The sequence below is a fragment of the Nestor notabilis genome, unplaced genomic scaffold (assembly GCF_000696875.1).
Source record: "Nestor notabilis isolate BGI_N333 unplaced genomic scaffold, ASM69687v1 scaffold10150, whole genome shotgun sequence".
NCBI lineage: Eukaryota > Metazoa > Chordata > Aves > Psittaciformes > Psittacidae > Nestor > Nestor notabilis.
This window is the reverse complement of record NW_009909693.1, coordinates 20505-36410: the sequence shown is the minus strand read 5'-3', so window position 1 is coordinate 36410 and position 15906 is coordinate 20505. Positions and strand designations below refer to the sequence as shown.

Here is a 15906-nt window from a genome sequence, read left to right as displayed (position 1 = left end):
GCTCTTCCTTTTTGAGAGGTTTACCACTTGGATCTTTTGAGAATTTGGTTATACTAGTTGCTTTCAGTTCCTGTGTATGTCTGCTTTGCAATTCCATGATGAGAATGTGGCTTTGTGTGAGATAACTGAATGACCTAAAATCAGTTTAGATGCTGTAAGTAAACTTTGGTCTTCCTTACAGATTTAATTTGTCTCTTTTGGACCTTAGTAGAGACTACCTTACATATTTTATTTTGGAGCAGCACTTGTATGACTTAAAATTTAAAAAGTGAACGGTATTAAGCTTCTTTTGTGAATGAGTTAAGCATTTGAATGTCCATGTTAAGATGGTGGAGACGAATGTCTTTTCTAAGTTGACAGCGGGAGCTTGTGCATATAGGAGTGTAATTTCAGGGTGTGGCCACTGCTTCTGACTGTGGAAAATCTTTATGATACCTGTCCCTAGAGATACTAATAATACCAGATTTGAAAATTCCTGGAGTTCAAGAGTTGGAGGGGATCTGCTGTGTTGTAAATGCCATTGCCTTGTTAATTCTGGTGTCATTTCAAATATAAATGGATTATGTTTCATTTTTTATAACGTATTCTAATGAGAAGGCTGTTACAAGACCCTGTCTAATTTTCCAGCCTAACTTAAATAAGCTTTCTTTTTATATTAGCACTGTCTTTTAGCTTAGTCTTTTCCCTCTCTGCCCCCATTTCTCTTCACCCTTTTTTTTTAAATGTAAGCTGTTTAGGATCCTAATTGCAAGATTTTAAGATGCTTGTAAGCAAAGCTGATTCCCTCTTCTCCCTCCCAATAGCCTAGCAGCAGGCATTTGGTACTTCCTCCTTAGCCTTTTTCATAAACTTCCTTTCTGGCATGTAACACCTACTGTTGCCAGGATCCCAAGGCTCTCAAATAGAAATAGTCATACAAAATGTGATTTTGGAAAGAGCTGTTCTTTCTGTCTCCAAGATGCAATCTTGACATGCAAGTGCTGTCTGATCTTCAAAAGCTATGCCCTAGAGGCCTGTTAACTTCTTAAATTATGTTCTGTAGGCATGCATCTGCCAGATACAGAATTGAGTAACCTTGTCTGGGATTGCAAAATAAGAAATTGCTCTGTTTTTTCTCTTGATGAGGTGGCCATTTTGTATTAAATAGGTAACCAACTCTATAGACAACAGAAAGGAGTACAGCTTAATTATAAATTTTCTATGCCACTCTGTTGCATTTAAAACTTACTATTATAGTATGCTTGTTATTTTAATGTGATGATCTCTCTAGATGTGTTATTGATAAAATTCATTGAGCATTTAAAACCTGAATGGTTGTTGAATTAACGGTAGTTAATAAGTAGTAGGTAAAAACATTCCCTTCCTGTAAAGATAGGAGAAAAATACATAGTGACTACTAATGCGTATTGGCACATAGGGCAGAATTCCTCTAGTATATTTCTACTTTGAATTTTTCATTATGGTTCGTTCTTGTGGTAGACCAGATTTTGAATTCATCCATTACTGTTTGGAGTATGGTTGAATTTTGTCCCCAGTTTGTCCCCAAGGTTAGGTGCAGGCTATCTGTGTTTAACATTTGAAAAGCTTTGTGATGTTGAAGGATTCTTAGTTATGTTGAAGGATTTGGTCTGTAGGAAGCACTGTCTTTTTGATTTGTCTTAAAGGAGACTGTGAAAGTGACCATTTCAAATGAAAGCAGTGTACTTGGTCTTATCACAGGAATGATTGGATGTAACATGAGTGATGGATAAGTGAAAGAGCAGGGTGCCATCAGATATGAATGGGATATAAAACTTTGTAGCTCTGACTTTTGTATTGGCTGCTTAAACGTTTAGTTGCAGAGCAGCCTTGGTATGTGCTACTTTTTTTCAGAGGCTTATGTTGGAAACTAGTGTTTTTGAAAGTGAGTATGAGAATATTCTCTACAGGAGATAGCAGCTTTGTCATTTAATTAGTTCTTTGCACATGCTAAACTAAATTCTGCTGAATGTTTTTGCTAGCTTTTCTTTGATTTATATTCTTATCTCTTTTTCATCATGATAGTGAAAGACTTAGATTTGAAGGTTTGTCTCTTTTTCTTTTTTAAGGTATATGTTGGTGAGCTTCCTCAAGATTTTCTTCGCATTACCCCAACGCAGCAGCAACAGCAAATCCAGCTGGATGCCCAGGCAGCTCAGCAGCTACAATATGGAGGACCAATGGGTACAGTAGGCAGACTCAGCATTACTGTAGTACAGGTATAAATTGTACCATCTTTGTACGATTAAGTAATGAATACAGTCTTTTTCGATCAGTGGCCACAAAGATTTTGTTGGAATTTGAGTTACTAAATTACTTGTGTATAGGGAATGAGTAATTTTTTTGATTTAGGTTATGCTTCTGTTCATGCGCATTTTGTTCAGTTTCATGTTTCTTAGTTGCATTGTGCAGCAATTTCCTGTAAACCTTGCTATTATAGCACATAATCAAATAAACTCCTGTGTTTTGTTTGTTTTGGTTTTTTGGTTTGGTTTTTTTTCCCCCCAGTGAATAGGTTTCTCTGAAAATTTCTGTTAAGGCTTCCTGTAAAAACACTTAATTTTGGAAGACATTAGCAACTTCAAGTTTTTATTTTTTTTTTTTAAATATTGTAGGGAACTGCAGTTGCCTTATGTATTGTGTCTTAAGTGACTGCTTTGTTCCATCCCTGTTTTCTCTAATGCATTTGCTGTTTTTCCTACTGCTTTCTGCAAGCTTTCTTATTAATCACAAGTGTGTAGTCCTGGCTATTTATTTCTATTTCCTCTTTTCCATCGTTACCCTTTCGTTTACTTCTTGGCAATAGATTTCAAGTTTTAAAACTAGTCTGTCTCAACACATTTCTGTTTATCTATGCTAGCACACCAGGTGTCCTTCATATTAACTTAACATACTTCATTTATTTACAGGTGCTGTTTTTAAGTTTCTCTCTATAAACATACCAAAGAAATGCTTAGCTCAAATTCAGCACCAAGTCTGCAATAGTGCGTTTACAGCTTCCATGATGAGGCCCTTATTGGGGAGTAAACCTATATAAGGTCTCTCAGGAAAAGAGGCACTGATCCTTCCTTTTTATGTCTTTCAGCTGGTCAGTTTGCTCCTTCACAGGTTGCATCCTTCTTTTGAAAACTGGGAGTAATGCTTTTTCAAGGTTTATTACTTCTGAAGTCTAGATACTTGAACTCATCAATTGCGTTCAGTTGCAGCCCTTTTTCTAACTCTGAGTTTCCCAATCTGTGTTCAGAGAAGCGTAAGACTGGAAGCAGCAGAAATATGTTATCACTTTTGGAGCATAGTGGAAGAAGCTTTAGTATAATTCTTTTTCCTGGAGCTAGGAAAAGATGATTCAGGTTAAACCTCAAGCCTATAAGGAAACAAACAATTTATCAAACAACATACCATGTCTCTCAACTTTCTAGCAGTTTCTAGCAACTTGTATGCTACTCCATAGGTGATTCATCTTTGGCTGTTTGCTTGGACAGCTTAAAATGCTTTTTGTCATAGTTTGTTGATCCAGACAGTATAGTTGGTAGAAGTTCCTGGAGCAGTCAAGGGGGCAGACAGTACAATATTCAGGAAGGAGTTTTGCATCTCATTTTGAGTGGCTATGTACAGAAACATCCAGATTACTGTTTGGATGGGTGAACTGATGGAGTTGGTACCGGTCTTTATGGGGTTTGATCCTTGTTTATTTTAAGGTGTTTGTACAGACAAAAAATCTTCTTTGAAGAATAAAAGCTAATGACTGTTTGTGATGCCATGTCTGTAAATAAGCACTTATTATAGAATCACGGCATAATTGAGGTTAGAGGGGACCTCTGGAGTTTTAATCCAAACCTGATCCCACTGTGAATGGCAGTACAGCCCTGTGGTGTCCCAAGAGATAGTCTTCTGTACCTGTCTGGGAGTTTATGCAAGAATGCTGTGGTAGTCTTGGCTGCATATTGGGGCATGTAGCATTCTGCATAGGAGACTTCACCATGGCATAGTTAACCTGTGGAACATGAAAAGCTGGTTGAAATATTTTGTGTTTAAATATGTGTTGATAAAGTATAGAAGCAGCATGCCTTAGATCAGAAAATGTTTTTGGAGAGGTAACTTCCTGGGTTTTTTTTCCTTGCAGATATGTAGAAACTGTGGTAAGTTTGTCTAAGCACAGTTGATAGTGTCCTTTCTTTAGGTAAAATTTTACTATAAACTGCTTAATTTCAGGACATCAGTCTAGAGAGTACATAATTTGGGTGCCAACTTTTCTACTTTAATTGTTAAGCGCACATTTACAAGAAACAGTTGGAGACCTTTTGCATCAGCTCTGATGTATGAACTACTGAACCAGTATGTACATTGAAGGAGAAAAGGGATTTTCAGGCCAGAGCTGCTGCCATTGCTTCTAAATTTTATGCAAGTCTCAACTTTTCCAGTTCTTTAAATGTCCTATAAGTGGGAGGCATCCTAAGCGCTATATTTTATCACTTACCTTATATAATGAGAGCTATAGGCTGCTTTAGTACAGGTCAGAGAAACAGCATGTCTAAAAAGTCCAATTTCTACTTTGGCATAGCTGTGTAACAGTACTGAGTGTTGTCTTCAGGACTGTCATCAACTTGTTTTGTTTTATTCCTTAGATGTTACACCAAAAGTATATTTGATGTATTCTGATTCTATATAGCATCTTTTTTTTATAGTAAAGTAGAACTTAAGTTGCCCACTGAATTAAGTAATAGCAAAGTATACACTGGATTAAGTAAGTTTTTAAATAATTTTGAAAAGTATTGTCTACTAGATTTTACCTCAGTTGAACTGCTTTTGCAGTTTGTGCTTTTGTATTGTGTGATATTTTTGAAGCTACAGTTTTTTGTATTTCATCCTTTAAAAATACTTCAGTGAAAAAGGACAGGCTATGGATAACATTAAGTTTATGATTGTATATTGGAGAGCAGATACTTAGGCAAAAATTGAACTTGTTACTATTTCCTTGTAATCGTGTATCTTTTGGTTTGGTATGAAGTAACTTATTTTAGCTATGGTGAAGATCTGTATTTTCTGCAGCACACAATAAAAATGAGGTTCCTTTTTCAATGTCTACCAGACATTTAATCGTGTCAATTGGCTTATGTTTTAATCTGAATGCTGGTTTTCTTCGGTGGTTCCCCCCACCTTCCTGTCTTCCTCAGAAATGCCTATCTCTTGTCCTTTGTTCAATACTAGATTCTCTTTGTGAATTAATGGTGATTAACTTCTAAAGTTAATGTAAATAAAGGCTTTCTTTTCTTTCCAGGCAAAATTGGCAAAAAACTATGGAATGACCCGCATGGATCCATATTGTCGAATACGGCTGGGGTATGCTGTGTATGAAACTCCAACAGCACATAATGGAGCCAAGAACCCCCGCTGGAACAAAGTTATTCAGTGCACTGTTCCCCCGGGTGTGGACTCTTTTTATCTAGAGATATTTGATGAGGTCAGAATTGCTATATATTTCCCTCTTTCCCAAGAATGTCAGAGCTGTTACTTTGGTAGCTGATATGGGGAACTAGCAGGGTTCCCTGCAAAAGAAAAGCAGCAGAATGTCTTGATTGGTGTTTAAGCTCCTCTTCACTATCAAAATACCCTGCAGCCTTATATTTTGTGCTGTCCCTATTAAAAACAGCCTGTTTATGCAGTGCTGGTTTAGTCAGAAATTTTTCAGTGTTATTCTGACTTAGGAGGAGTTTGGAAGTTTTCTCAAGCTCAGAAATGCTGAGAATAAAACTGTCAAGTATAGGCTGTAATCACTAGGATTTATAAGCAGAAACTAAGAGGCCACAACTGAGGCTGAAATCTGTCTGTTTGCCCCTTTTTTTCCTGCCTGTCTTACTGTGTGTAGTAAAACTTGACAGTGCAGCAGCAGTGTGCTCATTACACGAGGGAGGGTTTTGGGTGCTATTTTGTGGGCTTACTTAATTGGTTGAAGTGTCTGATTCATTGCTGCAACAGAGGTGGCAGATCAGTACTTATATCTACTCCTGAATTACTGGAGTTCACAGCCTTATTGTAGTAATGGAAACAGAAGCTGTTTACATTCATTTAATGACCTCTGATACAATGTCACTAGATTCATGCAAACTGTGCTGCAGTTAGTCTCTTGTATTTCTAGAAGTGTTCTGCTTCAGATTTTCAGTTTCGTATTTAATATCTGCAATCAGTCTATAATCCCACTTTAAACATCATTGGTCTTTGGAAAGGAGATAGCTAAAATATTTACTGATACATCAGTAGTTTCAAAAGGAGTATCTTTAAACTGGCAAAATGAAATAGCATAAAGCTGAAGGAAGTGTTAGTCAAAAAATTTTAATATTTTTCTATATTTATTTCAGGAGTATTAACTTAATATTTTTTTTTTAATTATATACCAGCGGGCCTTTTCAATGGATGATCGCATAGCTTGGACACACATTACAATTCCTGAGTCTCTGAAACAAGGAAATGTGGAGGATGAATGGTATAGCTTGAGTGGAAGGCAAGGTGATGACAAGGAAGGAATGATTAATCTGGTTATGTCGTACACGGTAAGCCAAGTTTGGAGTGAGAAGAGAGAGGGAGAGCTTTTTGGCTAGTGGAAGGGAGATATTTTAGACTGAAGTAGAAGTACTTTCATTGAACCTTACTGGGTGTTTATGTGTATTAGTATTTAGAATAATGGGAATAGCAGTCAAAAATATTAATTGAAGGCACTAAATATTTTTTGGTAGGTGGTAAGTGGGTGTGTATTTATCTGGTTTTGTGATTACAAAAATTCAGCTTGCTCCTGTGTTAATAGAAGTATAAAAAAGAAATTTCCAGTCAAATGGTCCATTGTAATTTCTAATTTAATAATAATATTTTAAAACAGCTTTGTGGAGTCTGACAATAACTTAATTTCTTTTTCCCCTAAATCTAGAAATTGATATAAATTTAAAAGCATAAATAATGGAAACTCTTCTGTCTTGGGTCTTTCTTGGCTATTTTGAATTCTCTTTCCAGTGGCTTTGTTTTTTATTTCCATTCTTGTTCATTTGGTGCTCCTGGTCATTAACTGCTGACTTACACTGGTCCATTTAGCAGCTCATGGAGTATTCTCTCATCTGTCACCTTTGTCTTAAGTAGCAGCAACTACTGTAATATGTGCAGCCCTGAATACTTCCTATTACACTTGTACATCATCGAAAGTTCCAAGTTGCTGTTGAGTCAACAACTGGGAACAGATGTTCCCTGCTGTTCGGAATACCCATTCTGCCCCATATCTGAACAGTTGTTCCATCACTCCTAGGAAAAATGAGTTTGGAATTAACCTCTAAAACTGTCTGCCCATGAATGTACTGTACACAGAATCTGACCATTTAATATTTTCCAGGGTCAAACTGAACAGGATTTGTGGTAATAAAAGGGTATGGAGTTAAATTGGTATTTTGTTTAAAGTATTAACTTACCTGAAAAGTAATTGATTTGAACTAAAGTTTGTTTCTAGGAGAAGCATACTGCTTATAATTAAACTTGGTTTTGCTCTAAGATTTAATTAATGATGAATATGTTGTATATTCATGTCATAAGAATAAGGCATGAAAGTTGATTAAACCCGTATTTTAAAATAATTCACTTCCATGACAAAATTAATCAAACTGTTTCAGAAGGCTAGTTTGACATGATGTGTTTGTATTGATTTACAGGCAAATTAACTGCCATTTAAAAGGGTGGTGGTTCAGTTAATTTGGCAGAGATTTTGCTTAATATAGATTAGCACTTAGTATACTCATATTGTAATATTGAACATGGATTTGCAATATGACAACTTGCTTGCAATTACTGTTTTAATTGCTGGTTTAGGATTTTTTCTATTTCTTGGGTAATTGTAATCTGTGCTTTTTGTGTCAAGTCTTTGCCAGCTGCCATGATGATGCAGCCCCAGCCAGTAGTCCTGATGCCCACTGTATATCAGCAAGGAGTTGGATATGTGCCTATAGCAGGTATGTTCTCTCTTTCCTCTAAGACTCTTAAAACTTCCAGATGAAGGATTTTGCAGAAATAACTACCAAATTTCTCCTGCTTTTTCAGAATGTAAAGAAACTATAAATAATTTTATCTGTAACAACTTTTCCCATGATACATTTTTGGGAGGAGAAGAATGAGCAAATTAAGCACAGGTCTGCTTTCAGTCTTTCATCCTGTTTAAGGGAGCTGTGAGAGCTTGATTAAATGGGTTAAAATGACTATCAAGTTGGAACAAGTAGCTTTAAGGCTTCTCTTTGAGTATTTGTTTTAGACTTAGGTCAGGTCACTGAACATCTAGCAGGCTGTACTCTGATACAATGTGTGCTTATTTAAATGGTAGCAATCCATGTGTGAAACTTCAGGCTTCAGAAAGTGCACCAAATGACTTATGCTTTAAATGATTTAAATGATTTAAGTCAGAGCTGCAGCTTAAATAGCCCGTAAAAGGATTGAGTCTTCTGTGGTCTTTGAAGATGCTTTGTTGGAAGCTTGCTATAGAGCATGTGATGTGTATAGCGCAGTGAATGAAAAATGTTACGGAACTGTGAGATGGTTATCTAAATACATAAAGAAGAGCTAAAGCAAGTGTTGTCAGTTCTCTTGATCTGTGCCAAGTCAGTTTTGGACTTGTATAGAAAGATGTTAAGTTTTGTAATTTTTCTACCAAGGATGAAAAGTTTAAAGTATGTGAACAAGCTTAAATTTGCCCTACTTAGATAACTAATAAGAAAGTTGGGGGGGTTGTGTGTTTCACTTGTAGCTTTTAAAACCTGTGGTTTGTTGTATGGAGATGTATTCAGTAATGTGTATCTTTTTTAGGGAAAATAAGATGTAAATTTACATATTTTGAATTTGTTTGTATACAAGTATATGAGTGAGTGGGACATAATCGCAGTGCTAAGGGCTGGCACAGATTATATATATATATTTTTAAAGACAAATTAATTTAAAATTTCATTCTCTGTAAAAACATACCCCCTCAACAGAAGATTTGATATGTAACTTAACGAATCGTACCTCCTGTTCTATCTTCAGATGGGCAAAACATGGAAAATTTCGTTATGTGCTTTATTCCCTAATGAGAACATGCAGTTTGCTTCATTTAAAGTGCTTTTGTCTCTATAGCTTAATATCAGGATTTAAGTCTTACTTGCGTTGCTAAGGAACTAGTTTCAGTGTGTGCATCCTGAAGTGTGATTCTGTTGTGGTAAGACAGACTTCTGTGTAGCTATTCTGTTTGAATTAGATGCCATATCTTTTTTTTCTTGTAGGTTCATTGCATCCCTATATGCTGAACTTCAAACATATTATCTTGTGTATGATTAAAAGGAGAACAGCTGGGGTGGTACTTATAGCAATGTAATAGAAGATGCTATAGAATTTCTTGAACAGATCAAAATGAAAATATTTGTATTGCAGAATTACTGTGACGGGCAGAGTACAAACAGTAGAAATTAAGAGACTAGTTTCAGGCCTAATTGAAACTAGGCATAGAAGTGAACAGATAAAGCTGATACTAGGCCTTTAAAGTATCAGTGGTGTATCTTGATGTTCAGATCTTGGTGTTCCGTAAATTTTGTATTTCTCTTGGGAATATTTACAGTAATACTTATTAAATCTATTTGGACAAGTGAAGAAATAACTAATATTTAGCAAGTGATAGTAATGTGTCGCATTTTAGCATGTAAAAATTTGCCTTTATGTAACAATTTTATTGATCTGTATTTTGGAGCATTGCCCTCCACAAAGATTCAGCATGCTTGTTTTAATTACTGCTATGATAATCTTCTATATGAAAAATTCTTCCTGATTCTATGACTTGTGTTTTTAAAGCTTTGCAGAGTCCCACCCCTGGATTTGAACTTCTCTTTTGTTGTTCTGGGAATGCTTGAACATATCTTCTAGACTTTATAAATGCCAAACTTACTACAAGCCATGTTTGACCTAATTTATTTTTTTTTTAATATATTACTGTTCTTTGTACTTACTGTTCTAGAATTTCTGTGGGCACCATCGAAATTTCTCAAAAGCACTTTTGAGTTTTAAAGGTTTTGCCTGTTCACTAATCAGTGACTCCTAATAATTAGATGGATGGTTAGGTTTGGACTTTGAAAGTGACTTCAGAATACTTCTACTATTTCATACATTTAATGGTATAGCTTAATTTGAAATTAAAAAAGTAGTCAGTATGCATCTTGGAAGACATGGAGTATTGTCAGTATATAGGATGTTTTCTATATACTGAACTAGATGATACTCCTGAATTCTGGAAAGGCTTTCAGAAAGGTGCGTGCAAACTACAGGCCTTCCCTCCCCAACTGAATTGATCATATCTTCTGGGGAAATTCTGTTGGTACGCTTTCTTTGGAGCCCTGTACAGTTTCCTCTCTTCTTGAGACTGCTTCAAGAAGGGCAATGGTAGGACATCAGTAGGCTCTGCAGGAGCCTGAACCTGAGCTCGGTTCATGTTTTTTACCTGTCCAGTTAAATGAGTGTCATCAAATAAGCAAGTTCTATTTGTTTCTTTCAGAGGGGTGGAAGAGCAGCACCAGATAGTATATTACATGTGAAATGGAGGGGATTCTGTTTTTGGGCAAGATTGTTCGATTCTAAGTCTTATCTGTGGTGGACTAAAATGCTGGTGCGGACAGTTGAACAGTTATTTGTTAACTGTCCAAATTAATTGTGCTTTAAAGAGAGATGGTGCTAAGTCAGTTATGTCATGTGTCAAATATGTGTCACGAAGGCCAAGATGTTTTTTCTGCAAGAGAAGGTTTCTGTTCAAAACTTAGTATACGTAACTACCCTTCTCATTAAGGTCAAACCAACTAAATCATCTCACACCTCAGCTGCATATGATCAAGATAAATAGCAGTAGCAAACACAGTGGTAAGCAGATGAAGCTTGAAATGCCAGCACAAGTAATGCTCTTTTTCCCACGTTTGATGGTAAATGTTACAGACCTGTGATGAGAACAGATATAACTGTATTCTTGCACCATGTTACTTAATTTCAAATTTATTTTTTTTTTTTTTAATAAAAACTTCTGACAGCAGCATTAATTGCTACAAACTGGCTGCCGTGGATTTGGTTTGTGAAAATTTGAACTTACCAGTCCTCTTGCTTTTCTAGAAATTGAGTTTATCTACCATCTCTTCCTGTTTCTCTTTCTAAAAATTACTCGATTTAGGCTGTAGGATATTGTGGTATACTAGTTGCTTACAGTCCAAGCTGATCTTACTGATAATGTATCAGAGAGTAAACTAAAAAGTTGGTTCAATAAGCAAGCTACATTTCTTACAGCTAAGTATTCATGGCCTACACAGGAAGTGTATTTGTACTTATAAACACCTGTGTAAAAAGTAGGTTGAAAATCTTTGTGTTTCAGAGTCCAGAATATCGTTTTTTCATTGAGGCAAAATTGTGTTTATCTGTACATTACTCCTTTAGGTGTCTGTATTGAGTTTTGTAGGTTAGGTTGTGATGTTATTGCTATTTGTTCAGAAAACCATAGATACATATTGTCCTTTGTGGGCTATAAAATCCTTGCTGCAAACACCTGGTGTGTTACTTGTTTTGAAAACACTTCCTCTGATGGATATTTCTGTAAAACAATCCATTTAGGAAACTTGTTCAGAGCCTGAGGCGAATCAGTTGGGAGACTGAATCCTAGCAGCATTTGAGTTTTTGACATTAGGTAGTTCAGGTTTTATCCAATTGCCTCAGTTTATCCAACATTCACCTTTGGACACTAAATGATTCATTTCCCTTTTAAAAATAGATTAATATTTCTTTCCCCTGTCTTATTCCTTTTCCCTTACCCCTCCATTTTCACCTGTCTTTAGGGCTTGAATACTTTGCTCTGGGTAAGTTTCCAAGCTCTTTTCTCACTCCCATCATCATTAACTCGAGAATCTTTGCATGAACTCATCCAAACAGCTTTAGTTGTTACAGCAGACTGCATCACAAGGTATTGCCACTTGGATGTCACAATAGGACAATTTAATGCATCTCCTGGAAATGGTTAAATACCCTCTAACCTGTTGGAGTGTCTTTAAAGGCATCTGCTCAGCATCAAGGTCTTAATGATTAATGTAATTGGTGATAATGGTGCTGATATATAAAGTGTGATGTTAATATTCTTCTGAAGGTGGCGTGTGTCAGTGAGCTACTCTAGGTGATAGTACTGGTTTCCTAGAAGAGAAACAAATCTTGCAGTTGATCTGCTACTGCGAAGTTTGGAGAGAAGGAGGTAATGTCATGAATTTTTATAAACTTGAAAGCAAAGAACTCAGTTGTGCAGTAACATTGAGAAGACAGCCGGCCTTCTGCTAATCTTTAAATAAGCCTTTTTAATATTTCATAAAACTATAAAAACATAATCATGCCCATCTGTTTCAGATCCATGTCAAGTTAAGCATCTGACTAGTATTTTAAAGGCAAATTATGTTATAGGAAATAATTTTTTCCTTCTACTTAAACTTACCCTACTATGGCCTCTTTGACTTTGAATTGTGCAAAGATACTGTGACATCCTTAACTTTGATAAAAGCATTGGTCTTCAATCCTTCAACACTTCAAAAGCATGTTCAGAAAATTCTAGAATTACTCCTTGTGAGATAAAACATAATTTCTTGATGCTCTAAATTTCAGAAAGGTGCTATAAATAAAACTGGTGTGGTTGTCACAACATATTTAGTTTATTCAAAGCAGTGGAATTGTAGAATTATTCTGTGGGTGCATGTGTGTCACTTTTCTAGTAGTTTGCAAAGAAGCAACACTTTAAAACTTGAGATGGTGACATGCGTATTTTAGCACTGACCTTTTTTCTGAAGCAAATATCATGGAGACTTATTTGTGTATTTTAAAAAATGGGATGCTCGTTTCTTCATTTAAATGGAAGAATTTGTACTGACAGCATTCCTGAGTTTAACCTGAAAGGGTCTGTTAATGGGACAGATTAGTGAGTTAAGAAATTAAACATAGGGCACTTGACTGGACAATAAAATAAAATGTGTGTAATGCCTTGTGTGCAGTTAGAAAAAGTTTACCCTGTTAATTCTGCTTTGATGCTTCCATTGCTGCTTGTAACAATTGGCTTGCTATTGTACATACTTGTTTCATGTACTGGAATGACACTGCTTATGCTAGCATGTTTGCCACTGCCATTTCACTGAATTGGACAACAGTGCTTCATTCTTCTGATATATAACACTTGCCTAATATCCAAGAGCAGCACAGGAGTGTGCAATTCCACTGATAATGGGTTCTTACGTGGTTTAGTTTAGTTTAACCTGTTAGGGAAATGAGGTGCTTAATATGTAAAGCAGCTTTTTCCTGAACATCGATAATTTTGAAGTTAAGTGTAACTCTTGAATGACTGCGTATGTATGTATATATGCTACTTCTAGTGCACAGTTCTTTATGCTTGTCTTGCTTATTGTTTTGTAAATCAGAAATTATGGATGCTTTTTAGCCTGAGTGTGGAACAAAGCAAAACACCAAGGTACTCTTAAAATTGGTATTTGTAAAGTTTGAATGTTTTGTGGAAAGTAAGCCTTTACATCATGGAGGTTATTCATTTAAAATCACTGATACTAACTTTCATTTGTATACAGTATAGTTGTAGGCAGCATAAATTTAATTCTAGACCTGTAAGAGCTGAGAAAATGGATTTTTAAAGTCATTAGTGAAAAATGATGCAGTGCAGATGCCTGGCTTCATAATTACCTTGTTTTGATGAAAGCAGTAAAAAAAAAAAAAATCTGTGTGCTGGTTTTTTTTGTATTTTGGTTTTTTTGAGTGTTTTGTTTGCTTATATTTTTATCCTTTTTTCCCCCCCAACACTAACTTGACAGATTATTGGTAAGCTGTAGGATGCTGTGGTCCTCAAGAAGCAAGCCTCATGTTTCATTTGGATTAATATTTTACACTGACTTCCTGTATGGACAGTTCCTACTCAGGCTGGTAGTTGGTTAATCTTAGGATGCTGATGATTTACTAAAGAATATTAGGAAGCTTGTGTTAAAAGTGAAACATAACTTCTATTGCTCTGTTCTTCCAAATGCTTTGCAATGTTTTTTGTTTTGTTTCATTTTGTTTTGGTTTTTTTGTTTTTTTAAGCCCATACATCTTTTTTACCTCTGGTAAATACCTAGATCATAGGAAGTGTGAGGAATGAGTTGAGGCAGACTGAAATGCTGCTGGATGTGATTGTTGAGTAAAGTGTATTTGCAGTGTTGGTGAGGACTGCATAGTGGTTTGCCCCCAGGGTGCATACGTGGTCTGATTTGCCATATGCTTAAATGCAATGTGCCAGACAGAATTCCAGTGACCATCATCCAAGTGGCATAAGAATTTCTAGAGCTGAAGCCTAGGTTGTTGCAGAAGAGGCGATAGATAATTGTTGATAGCGGTGTGATGGCCTGGGCAGAGCCATGGTTCCATTGTGTAGGTAGTGAATTTATGGTGAGACGTTTCTTTAGTTGCTAGCATGAACGTTTTTGAATAGATACAGCATGTATATTAGACTTAAAGCATCTAGGTTCCTTTTCTGCTTCTAATAAGATGATTACAAGCAGAATTTTAAAATCAAAATTAGAAAACATTTATTAGTATGGAGTGCTTTACTATTCAGTAATGCATCCCTTAAGATAGGACAGAAGTGCAAGTTGAGGAAAGAAATAGCAAAGAGAACGTTAAGTAAAACCACAGTTGCAGTGCGTACTATATTCAGTTAGCGTACCTTGTCAGCCAGAGTTGATGTAAGTTATGATGGGTTTAGCAGATCCAACCTTGAATGTGAATTTTAAGATAGCATTTTTAAAGCTGACAGAAAAGCTAATCATGGAGATGCTAAAATATTTGTACAAGTTAGAGTGATGAAATAATTACAGGTTAGAAAAAAAATCTCAGAGAGACAAAGTAAGTATTGAAATTGCTCTTTGCTTTTTCTTGGGAAGGAAATATTAAGTAGTATAGTATAGTTGCAGTATTTTTGATCACAAGTACTTTAGTCATTATGCTAAGAGGCTGTAAAGAGGCACACTTGAAAATTGTCAGTTGTAGATCTGCTTTATGGTGTTATGCTTTTTGAGCAGTTAATCAGAATTCAGTAGAAGAGAAGGAGTTTTTGTTGTACTCTTGAGTAATATATGAAACGTGGTTCAAAAAGTACCTTATTTTGAAGAAGTATAATAGTGATGACACAAATAGTTAACCCTTTAAGGAGAAGTAATGAAGGTCACAGAAAGAAAGTTGATCAGGTAATTTAAAAGCTATGTTAAAAAAGTGTTTAGCTGCTCTAACTAAATATGCCAGATAAAAAAAAATACAAAAAAAAGGCACTCGTGTAAGGAGTTGAGAACTATTTGTTTTAAAGAGGCAGGGAACCTGGTATTGTTTAGGTAATTAAGTGACTATAAAGATAAAAGTATGTAAGGGAGTACAAAAGAGCCAAAGAGCTGGCATGTGAGACCATAATGGGGGAAGAAGAAAGTGTTTGGGTTTGTCCTTCTTAGGAAGCAATATGATTGCTGTTTTTTATTGTGAGGTGGGGTGGGTTGTTGGTTGGTTGTTTTTTATGGAGAAGGAGCCTCAGATTGTAATTTAACACTCTAAACGATTAGTAAAAAAATGCAGGTAAGATAACATTCCCAGTGTTGTAGTTAGGATTTTTTTACCAAATGTGATATGCTTAAATAGTGTTGCTTTCAGAGAACTGAGGATAGCAAACTGATTTCTTTCCATTTTATTTCTTGTTTTATACCGTTCCAAAGTAACCGTTTTTCCTATTGTATAAACTGATTAAAACCTATGGAGATTTGATTTAAAACAAAAACCAAAAACTAAACTAGGTAAACTTTAGGAGGAGGTGACATG

At 35.7% G+C, this 15906-nt stretch overlaps 1 protein-coding gene across 1 annotated transcript in view; it reads left to right on the top strand.

Annotated features, from left to right (window-relative positions):
• Positions 1-2087: 2087 nt before the first annotated feature.
• Positions 2088-15906, top strand: part of TOLLIP (toll interacting protein) — a gene marked incomplete at its 5' end in the record, with an annotated part of 16018 nt that continues 2199 nt past the window's right edge. Inside the window, 4 exons of the mRNA XM_010018754.1 lie at positions 2088-2237; positions 5297-5479; positions 6414-6566; positions 7910-8000. Coding sequence (XP_010017056.1) covers positions 2088-2237; positions 5297-5479; positions 6414-6566; positions 7910-8000 — 577 coding nt within the window. The remainder of the gene's footprint in view (positions 2238-5296; positions 5480-6413; positions 6567-7909; positions 8001-15906) is intronic.